Source organism: Salmo salar, chromosome ssa13 (genome assembly GCF_905237065.1).
Source record: "Salmo salar chromosome ssa13, Ssal_v3.1, whole genome shotgun sequence".
Lineage (NCBI taxonomy): Eukaryota > Metazoa > Chordata > Actinopteri > Salmoniformes > Salmonidae > Salmo > Salmo salar.
In genome coordinates, this window is record NC_059454.1 from 33286713 (window position 1) to 33302598 (window position 15886).

Below are 15886 nucleotides of genomic sequence, written 5' to 3' on the forward strand. Positions count from 1 at the left end.
ATCAATGTCTTATACATTGTATGACACGTTTCTCTATTGACCATTTGCTATTACATTTTGTGAGTACTGTATGCATTCATAACAAATAATGTTGTAGTGCAAAAAGTTATTCTGAGATATGATCATGCGCAGCACGTCTGCAATGTAGGCGACCTGGAACGCCAACCGTGGCTTAGTTCAAGAGGGTCGACTTGAACTGGAAACTCGGAAATATCCGACTTCCGATTTCAGTGCGTTCACGGTAACTGGGATCTCGCGGGGGTAAAACGAGCTCCACTGGGAAACATATTTTGAACGGTCATCCAACTCAGAATTCCAACTCGGGAACCTACGTAGAGTTTCGACTTTCCGACCTGAAAATCACTGACGTCGTGATTTGGCGACTTGTTTTTTCGGAATTCTCAGTTGTCTTGAAGGCACCATTATGCCGCGTTCAAAACAATTGGGAATTCGGAAATATACGAGGTCAAAACATGATATCAGTGATCTTCAGGTCGGAAAGCCTGAGCAATAGAAAGAGGCCCAAGTTCCCGAGGTGGAATTCCGAGTTGGATGACCGTTTTAAATAAAAATAAAATCCCAGTTGGAGCTCGTTTTTTCCCCCCGAGTTCCCAGTTTGTTTTGAACGCACTGAGGTCGGAGATTTCCGAGTACCCAGATCCGAGGTCCCTGTTGGTTTGAACGCGGCATCAGTCGTAGATTTGTCACTGTCATGCGCATTTGGGTTGTTGTTTAGTTTTTTTTATGACAGGTTGAGGCCTCGGACTAAATTAGGAAAGGAACCCTGTCCCTTGTCAGGGAAATCCGCGATGGAGGGCATGGATTTGGATCTGGATCCGGAGCTTATGCAGAAATTTAGCTGCATGGGCACCACCGATAAAGACATCCTCATAGCCGAGTTTCAGAGACTGCTTGGGTTTCAACTGAACCCCGCTGGATGCGCCTTCTTCCTGGACATGACCAATTGGTGAGCTCGGGGACTTGTGGCCTCTGTGTGTTTGCTAATGCTAATTTAGCTAGCTAGGTAGAGGATTGAGCTAGTTAGTTAGCTGTATGACGGATAGTCAGCCAACAATTTGTTTGTGATTTTCTTTTTATTTACAATTCAACGAGCAAAAACTATTATTTTGTGTGTTTATTCTTAGATGTAAAATGTAATTAATTGGATTGTCATTTGGATTCCTAGCTAGCTAATTGGCTACAGCCAGGATAGTCCTTCCTTCAATGAAAAATCATTGACAGATGTGGGTCTATTTACTATCATTCTATAACGTTATTGTGGGACGTGTAAATTGCATATCTTTATTTTGTACTGTACAGTTATGTTACCGTCAGACTAATTATAATGTTTGGAGAGGGTCTTCTTGAATTAACGCATCTTCAGCAAGAGTAGTCATCATATCTAGCTAGGCAAATACAACCAATGAGACTCGTTTGTCCACTCTGATTTTATTTTTCAGCAATACATTTCTTTCCACATGAAAGTGTCCAGGCATTACAAGACCACGGCCTGGGTCACAACAAGGTTCCAAGCATAGAATTAGAATACTAGAAGGAGCATAATTGTTTTTATGACCTAGGTCAGAACAAGGTTCAATGCATGATTTGTTATTATGACAGTATAAAAGGCCAGCCGGTTAGGGACGGTATAGATCAGCCATGGTCTGCCAGTGCTGTGATAAAAATCATTGTTTTACAGTATCTTATTATTATATGCACAGCATATTTGTTAGCCAGCCAGTTTAAAGGTGTAATATGCAGAAATTGCTCCACCATTTCCTGGTTGCTAAAATTCTAATAGTTAGCCTAATTTCAGTATATGTAACAAAAGAAGCAGTCACTATGTAGAGAATCATTGTACCATTTAAACTGCTGTGAAATATTTTTTCCATAACCAACATTTTTTTACAAAAAATTCTGTTGTTTGAAACTGGTGTTAAAAACCAAAAGTAAAATACCCCCAAAAACTAAACTTAAGAATGGGTAGCATAGAAATAGCGTACATAGAACAGATCTACCGCTTCTTGGACTTGCTTTCAATGCGAATGACAGATCTATAACCCACTTTTCTATGTGAATTTGGTAGTTGCCCAAAAAGTTACATATTGTAGCTTTAAGGCTGTGTCTAGACTTGACAGTACGTGCAGCTTTAGTATTCTGATCATAGAGTTCTTATCATGGAATTCCAAATGTGTCATGCATCTACAACTACATTTACATGTCTACCGTGCCCACAGTGTGTCCGGATTCCCTTTTTCAAATGCCAGTATGCATTCTACAAACATTGGAATAGGCAAAATATGATAACACAACATAATAGTTTGGCCTACAAACTATTATGACCCATCTATGGAAAGGTGAGTTTCTCATGAAGACGTTCATGTCGGTTGCTCAAAGACACCCACAAGACTCGCCTGAAGATAGCCCTATACAAGAGAAATAATGGAAGTATATATGTTAGTTTAGTGCCTCCAAAAAAAAAGGGGGTTAAATATGTATACATTTTTTTAAAGTAGTTGCTTGGTCTTTCTTATCTTTCAGATAAAGGACAGACACAACTTCCTTTTTAATATTTCTTTGGACTAGCTGTTTTTTCACATATGAATCTGTTATTCAATGCATTTCTATGGGCTAATAGCAGTAAGGCCAAATTCAGAATTTCATAAATAATTTGGTAATTTTTATACCTAAAGGGGTCAAAATCAAATAGCAAAATTATTTTTGGTGTCGCCATCTTAAAACAATTCCATATGTTAGTTAAGTGGAACCCTCCCCCAGGCGTAGACACTAGAGGACTCCTTGGATGAAGGCGTCTTCTGTACGGAGGAGTTTTGTTAAGAGCCACGGCTTGTTCTGAACATTTGGAAGCATAAGGACCTTTCATAACAGCAAGAAATCATTTTCAAAAGGTTAAATTGATACACCCCTTTATAGAGTTAGTGTTCCCACATGGCCATATCCCCATGTAACAATGCATGTTTACGGAAGACAGAGGGACCACGTGTGATAACTAATTATCTAGCATGCGCCGAACACCTGTGTGTAACAGAAGGCCACACGAAACCTGTTTTCACTGAAAAATACTGTTGGTTGCAACTGTGATAAAGCCGGTTAAAACCGTGAACAGTAAGTGTATATTTAGCATTTGTGAAATTATGTTTATGTGATATGAAAGTAAAGGGCTTTGTTTCTTGAACTGTATCACAATTGAGAATCTTTTCACGTTTAGATGGAATGTTTGGCTGCCAGAGCCAGTCTACCTTTGAAAATAATATATAACTTCCTTGGACCTTAAGGAGTAACCGTAAGCTCCTTAAGAGTACATCTTGGGCTAACTGCTAATATACCAACATTCCATACAAGCAATGCAGTCCATCCACAGCCATACACTGGTTGAAATCAGTTGATGATAGGACTTATAAATGCAACAATTACTGATATTGTATAATTATAACACAGCTTTCCAAGAAATCAAACACTAAGACATTTATGGTCTGTCTACATATATTTTAGATGTCAAAGTTAGACCTATAAATAGTTTATACAATAATTTTAGGTTGACAATAATTATATTGCACACTCTTATATCACATGCCTTTATTTTCCTGCGTAAGTAAAGCAGGAAATTCATCTCCAGAGCCTCTACTGCCATCCATTCCAATTAGACTGGTTTGGATTTCTCCCTGACCACCACAATGGCTTCCATTTTCATACCATTCTGGAACTTTGAGGGGTTATGACATAGTACTTGAATAGGATCTCTATGGTTCCAAGACCCTCCTTTAGATCATGGGCACGTGCTGCAGTCAGCATGTGGTGCAGTTCAAGTTTCACATGCAGCAATGTTACAGGTGGAAGGTTTGCCCCCACACACCAGTGTTCTGCTGTGGAAACGTTTCACAATTGATTTATTAATGCAACTATGTACCCAATACACATCATCATATCTCGCCGTCGTTCGTCCTTAGTAATGTTACTGGACAGTTTATCTTCCATGGTTGTGAACGTTATAACCCCATTCATTTACTATTACATTTGTACAGTTTTGCTTCGCTATTGACTATGGCTAGTTAACTAACATACTACCGCATCGTGGCAAATGGGCATTCGAAGGCCTTGATTTGTAATCACGTGAGACTATGTATTTGCGCTGTCTAAAATGTGGAACTGCTGCACTCACGTATGACAGTAGGTATGTTGCTGTACATTCAGCTTGCAGCATTTCTGTAGTGTTGCTCTGAGGAACATGCATAATTCTAAAGCTCAATTTCCACTAAAATACATCTGGCCAAATTGTATAAGCAAGGAACATTTGAAAGGGACTAAAAAACCTTATCTCAGAGAATGTAATTCCTATTGACCAGCTTGTTAGTTAGTAAAAGCCTTTAGGGGTGGTGGATCAGTGGGCTTGGCCCCCTGTCCTTATCAGAGTGTGTCCCTGTCCTTATCAGAGTGTGTCCCTGTCCTTATCAGAGTGTGTCAGGGGGAGGGATCCAAGAAGCAATACAAGTTACCACAGCAGTGGAAATTTTAAATTAAAGGTACAAGGTTGCACCTTTGACTTACTGACTTGACTTAAACCATTTTATTCCATGAGGAGCATAGGTCATCCATAAATCATTTTTTACATTACATTTTAGTCATTTAGCAGACGCTCTTATCCAGAGCGACTTACAGTAGTGAATGCATACATTTCATTTTATGCATATTTTTTTTTTTGTACTGGCTCCCCGTGGGAATCGAACCCACAACCCTGGCGTTGCACACACCATGCTGGCGTTGCAAACACCATGCTCTACCAACTGAGCCACAGGGAAGTCATCTCCACGCATAAATCATCTCCACGCACTCTGTTTTTGGCCAGTTCCTCAAGATTGGTCCTTTAAAACCCCCTATAGTCGATGTCCATGCCCCCGCATAATAAAACAATCCCCATTTAAAAATCTATCAGTTTAAGCTAGATATATCAGTTTTTGCATTGGATGTGTCTCAGGCCACCGCATCTGCCAATGTCGCACTTGCGGTGAAAGGTGACAGAGTGGTGTTTGATTTCCAGGATGTCTCATGGTCTGACAGTCTTCTCACAAAATCGTCTGTAGCGTCCGAACGGTTTGGCCTAGAAAAACCCCTCTATGGAAAGATGACTCTCACCAACACGATGGTGTTCTCAGTTTTGCTCTACAGTGGGCTTGCACTGCATCTTGGGACTCGTCTGAAGTCGGTACAGCCGATCTGCGAACTTCTGTCTGTAGCGTCTGAACAGTTTGGGCTACACAGTAATACACCTCTGTGCAAAGGTGAGACTCTCACGAACACGTATAGTACCAGTCAAAAGTTTGGACACCTACTCATTCGAGGGATTTTCTTTATTTTTATATTTTCTCCATTGATGTCTTCACTTTTATTCTACAATCAAAACTATTAAATAACACATGAAATCATGTAGTAACCAAAGAAAGTGTTAAACAAATAAAAATATATCTTAGATTCTTCAAAGTACCCACCTTATTGCCTTGATGACAGCTTTGCACACTCTTGGCATTCTCTTAAACAGCTTCATGAGGTAGTCACCTGGAATGCATTTCAATTAACAGGTGTGCCTTGTTAAGTTCATTTGTGGAATATTTTAATGCATTTGAGACAATCAGTTGGGGTGGTATACAGAAGATAGCCCTATATGGTAAAAGACCAAGTCCATATGGCAAAAACAGCTCAAATAAGCAAAGAGAAACGACAGTCAATCTGGAAAATGTCAAGAACTTTGAAAGTTTCTTCAAGTGCAGTCACAAAAACCATCATGTGCTATGATGAAACTGGCTCTCATGAGGACTGCCAAAGGAAAGAAAGACCCAGAGTTACCTCTGCTGCAGAGGATGAGTTCATTAGAGTTAATTGCACCTCAGATTGCAGCCCAAATAAATGCTTCATAGAGTTCAAGTAACAGACACATCTCAAAATCAACTGTTCAGAGGAGACTGCGTGAATCAGGCCTTCCTTCATGGTTAAATTGCTGCAAAGAAACCAATACTAAAGGACACCAATAAGAAGAAGATACTTCCTTGTGCCAAGAAACGCGAGCAATGGACATTGGACCAGTGGAAATCTGTCCTTTTGGTTTGATTCCAAATGTGAGGTTTTTGGTTCCAACTGCCGTGTCTTTGTGAGACGCAGAGTAGGTGAACGGATGATCACCGCATGTGTGGTTCCCACCGGGAAGCATGGAAAAAGAAAAGCAGCCAACAAGTGCTCAGCATATGTGGAAACTCCTTCAAGACTGTTGGAAAAGCATTCCAGGTGAAGCTGATTGCGAGAATGCCAAGAGTGTGCAAAGCTGTCATCAAGGCAAAGAGTGGCTACTTTGAAGAATCTCAAATATTAAATATATTTTGTTTAACACTTAATTTTTGGTCACTACATGATTCCATATGTGTTATTTAATAGTTTTGATGTCTTCACTGTTATTCTACAATGTAGAAAATAGTAAAAATAAAGAGAAACCCTGGAATGAGTAGGTGTGTCCATATTTTTGACTGGGACTGTACGTGTTTTGCTCTAGGACGCCCACAGGCCTCACAAAAGTCGTCTGAAGGACCCCCGGTACCAGTTGAAAAAAATGAATGAAAGTGTATATATGAAGAGTGTTTTTAGTGCCAACATTAAATACATGTAAAAACATTTTTTTTATAAATTCAAAGCTGATCTTTCTTATATCTCTCAGAAACTTCCTTTTTAGATTTGTTTGGGGGTGGACTATCTGTTAAATGTTGTGAATCTACTATTCCATGTGTTTGTATGGGCTAATAGCAGTAGGCCAAATTTAAGTTTTTCATCAAATATTTTTTATGTACTTCAAGGTGTCTTAAAATTTAAGACATGGTTGAGTCTGTAGATTTAAAGTTGCAATATGCAGAAATCGTTCTGCCATTTCATGGTTGCAAAAATTCGAATAGTTTGACTAATTTCAGTTTGTATGACAAAACAAGCAATGTGTAGAGAATCATTGTACCATCTGAACCGCTGTGAAATATATACACTGCTCAAAAAAATAAAGGGAACACTTAAACAACACACCCTAGATCTGAATGAATGAAATAATCTTATTAAATACTTTTTTCTTTACATAGTTGAATGTGCTGACAACAAAATCACACAAATAATCAATGGAAATCCAATTTATCAACCCATGGAGGTCTGGATTTGGAGTCACACTCAAAATGAAAGTGGAAAACCACACTACAGGCTGATCCAACTTTGATGTAATGTCCTTAAAACAAGTCTAAATGAGGCTCAGTAGTGTGTGTGGCCTCCACGTGCCTGTATGACCTCCCTACAACGCCTGGGCATGCTCCTGATGAGGTGGCGGATGGTCTCCTGAGGGATCTCCTTCCAGACCTGGACTAAAGCATCCACCAACTCCTGGACAGTCTGTTGGTGGATGGAGCGAGACATGATGTCCCAGATGTGCTCAATTGGATTCAGGTCTGGGGAACGGGCGGGCCAGTCCATAGCATCAATGCCTTTCTCTTGCAGGAACTGCTGACACACTCCAGCCACATGAGGTCTAGCATTGTCTTGCATTAGGAGGAACCCAGGGCCAACCGCACCAGCATATGGTCTCACAAGGGGTCTGAGGATCTCATCTCGGTACCTAATGGCAGTCAGGCTACCTCGGGCGAGCACATGGAGGGCTGTGCGGCCCCCCAAAGAAATGCCACACCATGACTGACCCACCGCCAAACCGGTCATGCTGGAGGATGTTGCAGGCAGCAGAACGTTCTCCACAGCGTCTCCAGACTCTGTCACGTCTGTCACGTGAACCTGCTTTCATCTGTGAAGAGCACAGGGCGCCAGTGGCGAATTTGCCAATCTTGGTGTTCTCTGGCAAATGCCAAACGTCCTGCACGGGCTGTAAGCACAACCCCCACCTGTGGACGTCGGGCCCTCATACCACCCTCATGGAGTCTGTTTCTGACCGTTTGAGCAGACACGTGCACATTTGTGGCCTGCTGGAGGTCATTTTGCAGGGCTCTGGCAGTGCTTCTCCTGCTCCTCCTTGCACAAAGGCAGAGGTAGCGGTCCTGCTGCTGGGTTGTTGCCTGGCCTGTCTCCTGGTATGTACTGGCCTGTCTCCTGGTAGCGCCTCCATGCTCTGGACACTACGCTGACAGACACAGCAAACCTTCTTGCAACAGCTCGCATTGATGTGCCATCCTGGATGAGCTGCACTACCTGAGCCACTTGTGTGGGTTGTAGACTCCGTCTCATGCTACCACTAGAGTGAAAGCACCGCCAGCATTCAAAAGTGACCAAAACATCAGCCAGGAAGCATAGGAACTGAGAAGTGGTCTGTGGTCACCACCTGCTGAACCACTCCTTTATTGGGGGTGTCTTGCTTATTGCCTATAATTTCCACCATTGTCTATTCCATTTGCACAACAGCATGTGAAATTTATTGTCAATCAGTGTTGCTTCCTAAGTGGACAGTTTGATTTCACAGAAGTGTGATTGACTTGGAGTTACATTGTGTTATTTAAGTGTTCCCTTTATTTTTTTGAGCAGTATATATATATGCATTTGAATTCAGAAGTTTACATGCACCTTAGCCACGTACATTTAATCTCAGTTTTTCACAATTCCTGACATTTAATCCTAGTAAAGATTCCCTGTCTTAGGTCAGTTAGGATCACCACTTTATTTTAAGAAGGTGAAATGTCAGAATAATAGTAGAGAGTGAAGAACACCATCCCAACCGTGTTCTTCAGCTTGCAAGCCTCCCCCTTTTCCTCCAAACATAACGATGGTCATTATGGCCATACAGTTCTATTTCTGTTTCGTCAGACCAGAGGACATTTCTCCCAAAAATACGATCTTTGTCCCCATGTGCAGTTGCAAACCGTAGTCTGGCTTTTTTATGGTGGTTTTGGAGATGTGGCTTCTTCCTTGCTGAGCGGCCTTTCAGGTTATGTTGATATAGGACTTGTTTTACTGTGGATATCGATACTTTTGTACCCGTTTCCTCCAGCATCTTCACAAGGTCCTTTGCTGTTGTTCTGGGATTTATTTGCTCTTTTCGCACCAAAGTACGTTCATCTCTTTGAGACAGAACACGTCTCCATCCTGAGCGGTATGATGGCTGCGGAGTCCCATGGTGTTTATACTTGCGTACTATTGTTTGTACAGATGAACATGGTACCTTCAGGCATTTGGAAATGCTCCCAAGAATGAACCAGACTTGTGGAGGTCTACAATTGTTTTTTCTGAGGTCTTGGCTAATTTCTTTTGATTTTCCCATGATGTCAAGCAAAGAGGCACTGAGTTTGAAGGTAGGCCTTGAAATACATCCACAAGTACACCTCCAATTGACTCAAATTATGTCAATTAGCATATCAGAAGCTTCTAAAGCCGTGACATTTTCTGGAATTTTCCAAGCCGTTTAAAGGCATAGTCAAACTTCTGACCCACTGGAATTGTGATGCAGTGAATTATAAGTGACATAATCTGTCTGTAAACAATTGTTGGAAAAATTACTTGTGTCATGCACAAAGTAGATGTCCTAACCGACTTGTCAAAACTATAGTTTGTTAACAAGAAATTTGTGAAGTGGTTTAAACACTTAGGTTGGAGTCATTTTATTTGTGTGTGTGTGTGTGTGTGTGTGTGTGTGTGTGTGTGTGTGTTTTTTTGCTTTGTCATTATGGGGTATTGTGAGTAAATTGATGAAAAAGGCCAAGATCTCTTGCTTAAACAGACAGATGTTTTTTGCCTTGAGCCGAGTATGAGGGGGCCTGAAGCGGAGTAAATATATATAAAACAAAACAAAAAAATATATATATAGATGTTTCCTATGGTTTGTATTAATTTGTTATAGATATGTTACGAATTTGCACAACGTACACTACCATTCAAAAGTTTGGGGTCAGTTCAAAATGTCCTTATTTTTTAAAGAAAAGCACTTATTCTAATGAACAAAAAAAAACATCAAATTGATCAGAAATACAGTGTAGACATTGTTCATGTTGTAAATGACTATTGTAGCTGGAAACGGCTGAATTATTTAAAATATATATTTTTAGGAAATATCTACATAGTGGGCCTCTGTACGCCTATCAGCAACCATCACTCCTGTGTTCCAATGGCACGTTGTTAGCTAATCCAAGTTTTATCATTTTAAAAGGCTAATTGGTCATTAGAAAACCCTTTTGCAATTAGCACAGCTGAAAACTGTTGTCCTGATTTAAAGAAGCAATAAAACTGGCCTTCTTTTGACTAGTTGAGTATCTGGAGCATTGACATTTGTGGGTTCGATTACAGGCTCAAAATGGCCAGAAACAAAGACCTTTCTTCTGAAACTTGTCAGTCTATTCTTGTTCTGAGAAATGAAGGCTATTCCATGCGAGAAATTGCCAAGAAACTGAAGATCTCGTACAACGCTGTGTACTACTCCCTTCACAGAACAGCGCAAACTGTCTCTGACCAGAATAGAAAGAGGAGTGGGAGGCCCTGGTGCACAACAAAGCAAGAGGACAAGTACATTAGAGAGTCTAGTTTGAGAAACAGACGCCTCACAAGTCCTCAACTGGTAGCTTCATTAAATAGTACCCGCAAAACACTCAACGTCAACAGTGAAGAGTCGACTCCGGGATGTTGGCCTTCTAGCCATTGAAGAGTGGGACAACATTCCACAGGCCACAATCAACGGCCTGATCAACTCTATGTGAAGGAAATGTGTCTCGCTGCATGAGGCAAATGGTGGTCACACCAAATACAGACTGGTTTTCTGATCCACTCCCCTCTTTTTTTTCTTTTTTTAATCTGTGACCAACAGATGCATATCTATATTCCCAGTCATGTGAAATCCATAGATCAGGGCCTAATGCATTTGTTTCAATTGACTGATTTCATTATATGAACTGTAACTCAGTAAAATCTTAGAAATTGTTGCGTTTTATATTTTTGTTCAGTATACTTTTAGTGTACCGGGTTTACTATGTTACGTCTAGTCTCTGAGACCAGGCTGAATTCAGGCACTTATGTGCCCAACTCTGTCAGTTTCAACCCGTATAGGGGTATGTGTGTAACGGGTTAAGTTTTCTTCAAACAAGCCTTCCTTTAGTATAAATATTATATTTTTGCTTGATTTCCCCCTCTTTTCAACCTCCACCCTTTGCATCAAAACGGGGATAGTTGTGTTCTACTAACTGATATCCATTCCTTTCCCTCATTTTTACGTCTCTCATAGGAACTTACAAGCAGCCATCGGCGCCTACTATGACTTTGAAAGCCCCAACATCAATGCACCATGCATGTCTTTTGTTGGGGATGTGACGATCGGTGAGGGGGAGTCTGTTCCCCCTGACACACCATTCACTAAGACGTGGAGGATACAGAACACAGGTTGGTTGAAGTGAAAAGACCCTTAAGGAGCTGCATACAGTCACAGCCAGACAAGCTGCGGCTGGCAATTGAGGTAATGGTTTATCAATTTCATCATGTGTAATTTGTTTGTTTGTCTCTCGCAGGAGCAGAGTCGTGGCCCCCTGGGGTATGTCTGAAGTATGTTGGAGGGGACCAATTTGGTCATGTGAACATGGTGATGGTGCGCTCATTAGACCCCCAGGAGATGGCTGATGTCAGTGTGCAGATGCGTAGCCCAGCTGTTCCTGGCATGTACCAGGGCCAGTGGAGGATGTGCACAGCCACAGGACTCTTCTATGGGGGTGAGAATCTTTATTTAGCAGTCAACTGTTATAACTGTTTAGCACACAACTTATAACTGTTTAGCACCAATTTAATAAACTATCTATAAATGTATTTGTTTAAACCACTCAAACCTTTTTCACATCCTTTAGAAAGTATACTTTGATGTAACGTGTTACCGCAGTCTAATGCTGAATCCACCAAAGGCAATGTTTTCATCACTTGAATATATTGAAGGTCTAATGCTTATACTAGGTGTAGTTTAAAACCGTTCCCCCGGTGGAGTGTTAACATTATTCTCTCCCTACTGTAGATATGATCTGGGTGATCCTCAGCGTGGAGGTGGGAGGCCTCCTGGGTGTGACGCAGCAGCTGTCCTCCTTCCAGGCCGAGTTTAACACCCAGCCTGCCCGCAACGTGCAGGTAGACTACAACCCCTTCGCCTCTCCACAGAAACACGCCGGTAGCAACGACAACAGTCACCGTGACGACAGCGGTCTCAAGGACCCCGCGGACACCTGGGAGGGTGGCCCAGACCAAATGCAGCAAGAGCAAAATGGACTGTCACAAAACTCTGTGAATATAGCAACAAACGGTCTCCAAAGCAACTTATCAGTAGTGACTTACAGCCAGGTAAGGCCTATATGGAGCAACAATAAACTTCTTAGGGATACACTTCAATGTTTAATATACTATAGCTCATCAGTATAACCAAAACGTTGTATTTATTGATGTTTTTCTATATCCACAAGATGTTTCTTTATTTTCCCCACAGGGTATTCACGGACCCTATCCTTTTGGGCAGTCTTAAGACATGGGAAACATCGTCACAGCCAGGCAGCACTGTGTTCCTGGATTCTCATCAACTAATGAGGGAGGATTACCTGTGGCTGGTGGAGTATCCTGAGATTCATAGAAACACTTATGCAAAGTCCCACCTCCACTTTACTGCAAAACAAACAGAAACCAGAAGACATAGCTGCTCTGTTCTGTCCCAGCATACGACTCAACCAACAACATCCCACATCCAGTGTATGCATGTGTGAATGCTAAGTTAAAAATGAGAGTGCTACAAATCTTTTTAAAAGCAGTGAGACAAGTTTTTTTTCTGATCTTTATTTTTTGTTTTTTAGTTGTCTGAATGCAGTTGAGACTACAGTGATGAAAGGAGGAGTGCGTGTCTGTTTGCGTGGGTGTGTGTTTGCGTGTGTTGTGCAACCTGAAAGAGACAGACTAGGGAGGAAAAGCCATTTATTTTGCGTACTGATCCTCTAGTTCCTAAACTGACTTAAAAAAATGTCATCTGTTCTCTTCTTACTTTTTATCCTAATTTCACAGTGTATACTTTTCAGGGACAGGAGAGTAATTCCACAAATTCAGCAGCCTGATATGCATGTATTTTTGTTGATGTTTTCTGGTAACATCAAATGAAGAACAGCTCATTCACATGCATTTCCTTTTCACTATTTGTTGTAGCTTCACTTTTGATTATGTTACTCTGAAGTTGAGCTACAGTATATCCATCCACTAGAGGGAGGTCTTTATCAAAATTGCAGTTGGCCAGTCCTGGAAAAAAAAGAAACATTAACTAACATTTACTCAAAGGATCCTCTATATCAGGGTCAATACATGGAAAGTAGATTTGTATCAGCACCCTGTAGGTTCAATTTGTTTTCATTTGTTCTGTAAGATTGCAAATGTCCACATGTTGCAAAGCCATGACGTTTCTGGCTTTTATTGTCTTGAGTTGAATGTATTTGCAGAATGTAGAGCTATGTTGTTTTGAAGCATCTTTGCTTATTTTGCCCAAAGATCTTATACAATTGCTTTGAAAAAGGCACAGCTTGATTAATGTTTTCTGATTTTCTAGACATTTTGCTAATGACCCTGGGCTTTGGAATAAACTGTTGAGGGAAAATTCAGAAATCACAATTAGTGTCCTCTTGCTCAGACATTAAAATGTTAAACAACTCGTTCGTTCAAATATTTGTTTGTACCGGCAGTCAATTCATTAGTCCCTCAAGAGTCTATGTAAAGAATGTGTGAAAGGTTCTGAACAGTTATTCTGAAAAGTACTTTTTCTCTCATGGCTAACTACCAGGAAGTTTGAAAAGACAGGCTGAGTGGGCAGGGTGCTTCTCTTCATGACCGACAACTCACCTTGACTGACAGCTCTTTGAAATGCCTATGTCAAGCAACTTGGATGCAGTGAGCGGCGTTGCAATACAATTATCTCAAGCTAATTTGGTGATACACAAAGCAACTCAAACAACATTGAAATTGCATCAATGATATTTGTTTTGGCATGTCTCTTGTGATGCGGTTCACAGCAGCACTGACGGATGTGTTGGTTTGACAACCGCGTTGGCGATTTAAAGGACCCTTCCCCCTCATTTGTTCCATGCTGGGTGAAGACCTAGCGAGCCAGTAACACCAGACACAGATGAATGGGGAAACGTGTCTTTTCCACAAATGAATAGGGTAGACTTTTATTTATATTTGCTGACACCCTACAGTAAAATGTTGGCACCAGTAGAGTAGCTATCTAGCTATATAAACCAAGTCCCTCCAAACACACCTTCTCCGATGTTGGTTAGAAGGTGGTACTTATTTAAATTAGGTAAGACAGTGTCATGTTACAATTAGTGTATTAAAATTACAGTTAAGGTGATGTCCCCTTAATAATGAATCCATGTGTTTGACATGGGGGAGCGGACCAGTAACTTTATGATCAAACTTTATCATTGTAGAAGCAAGTAATTTTTCATACTTTGGTCATCATACTTTAATCTGGTTTCATCCAAATATCATTCAATTTCATGAAAAACATGATTTTGACTGTTCAAGACCTTTTAAGTTACTTGCACTAACTGGCTAATCTCTATGCACTGAGTAGTTAACTATCGCTTCTTTTACTATGGTCAGTTGTCTTTACGCTTCAGTTTCATGCCTGGAAGGCTACATGCCTTTTTATCTTGTATTTGTTATCTTTCCATCTGCAACTAGTGAATACTTTGACAACCTGGCTAGCGAGATGACCTTTTCCAAATATTCACTTTACATAGGGGGGAGTAGGGCAACAAACAGCAGCACACTCATTTACCCCCAGGGATGACTGTGTACTATGAAAATGTCACAGCAGTATCATTGTCCAGAACCACACCTCTTGTCATGGTTGATCTGCCTTGGTAACAGTATGCCCTGACGGCATTTGGAAATATCTTGGATCAATTGCATGTGCTCTTGAAACTTATGATGCATGGTAATGACAAACGTTTCTCCTCGTCATAAAAACAAATTAATACACTGCCCTCTAATCTCCCTGGTTGCGTCTCAAATCGCCCCAAATTCCCTTTTATAGTCACTATATAGGGAATAGGGTACCATACCATTTGGGACACATCCCCATTTTTATCTTTTTCATTTACAATCGGATGTCATGTATGTACTGAGTGATATGTTTGCTTCTTTTTTGGTATGGTAGATTTTTTCTTTCTTTTAAGTTTTCAGGGGTCAGAGTGGTGAATGGATGACTTGGTGCTAGAGTTCTACAGCAGCACATTTATGAGACAAAGTCCGAGCAAAGAAATGAAAGCCCTTTTTCTGTATGTTTGAATGAACCTTTGTATAATTAAATTATCACTGAAAACCAAATGCTGGCCGTTTCTCCATGGTCTTTATTTCTTACCTACTTTATCTTGCGTTCACTAGTTTTGCAGTAATACATTTCTCTCCAGATGACATTTTTTCAACTGATCAGATTTAATCATGCACTAAAGACACAAAAAACATGTATTTATTATGTACAGGTAGTGGAAATGGATGCCTGTAACATTTACTAAGCAAGCAACTTAAGAATGAATAACTTGCATTCATTGACTGTAACTTTTCCTCTACTAATGTCAATAAGCTCTCCAAATTAAAGGTCATGATGACTAATGTCACTAGTTTTTGTTCAGGTTCCCACTACACTATGTAACTGATTACTTTGCACCAAATTTAACAGGGGTTCATTCATAAATTAATTCCAGCCATCAGTCTGGGTGATTGTATCTCATGTAGCATTGATCAACATTTTTGGCATGGTAAAATTAAATGAAAATACTGAAAATCTTATGAATAGCCGATAAATATCCAGTTAGACAAGGATATAAACGTAATTATTAGAAGGTAAAGCTACATGGGCCTA

At 40.5% G+C, this 15886-nt stretch overlaps 1 protein-coding gene across 1 annotated transcript; it reads left to right on the forward strand.

Moving 5' to 3' along the window:
* Nucleotides 1-251: 251 nt before the first annotated feature.
* Nucleotides 252-15351, forward strand: LOC106566916 (protein ILRUN). Its single transcript, XM_014135519.2, has 5 exons — nt 252-967; nt 11240-11394; nt 11520-11717; nt 12011-12330; nt 12473-15351. Exons 1-5 carry the CDS (start codon nt 810-812, stop codon nt 12506-12508), a joined length of 867 nt encoding a protein of 288 aa, XP_013990994.1. The 5' UTR covers nt 252-809; the 3' UTR covers nt 12509-15351.
* Nucleotides 15352-15886: the final 535 nt, after the last annotated feature.

Excerpts from the sequence above, each read along its gene's own strand:
- LOC106566916 (XM_014135519.2), top strand. The coding sequence starts at position 810 with ATGGAGGGCATGGATTTGGATCTGGATCCGGAGCTTATGCAGAAATTT. Across the intron at positions 11,718-12,010 it reads CACAGGACTCTTCTATGGGG|ATATGATCTGGGTGATCCTC; the intron begins GTGAGAATCTTT and ends TCCCTACTGTAG. Across the intron at positions 12,331-12,472 it reads CAGTAGTGACTTACAGCCAG|GGTATTCACGGACCCTATCC; the intron begins GTAAGGCCTATA and ends TTTTCCCCACAG.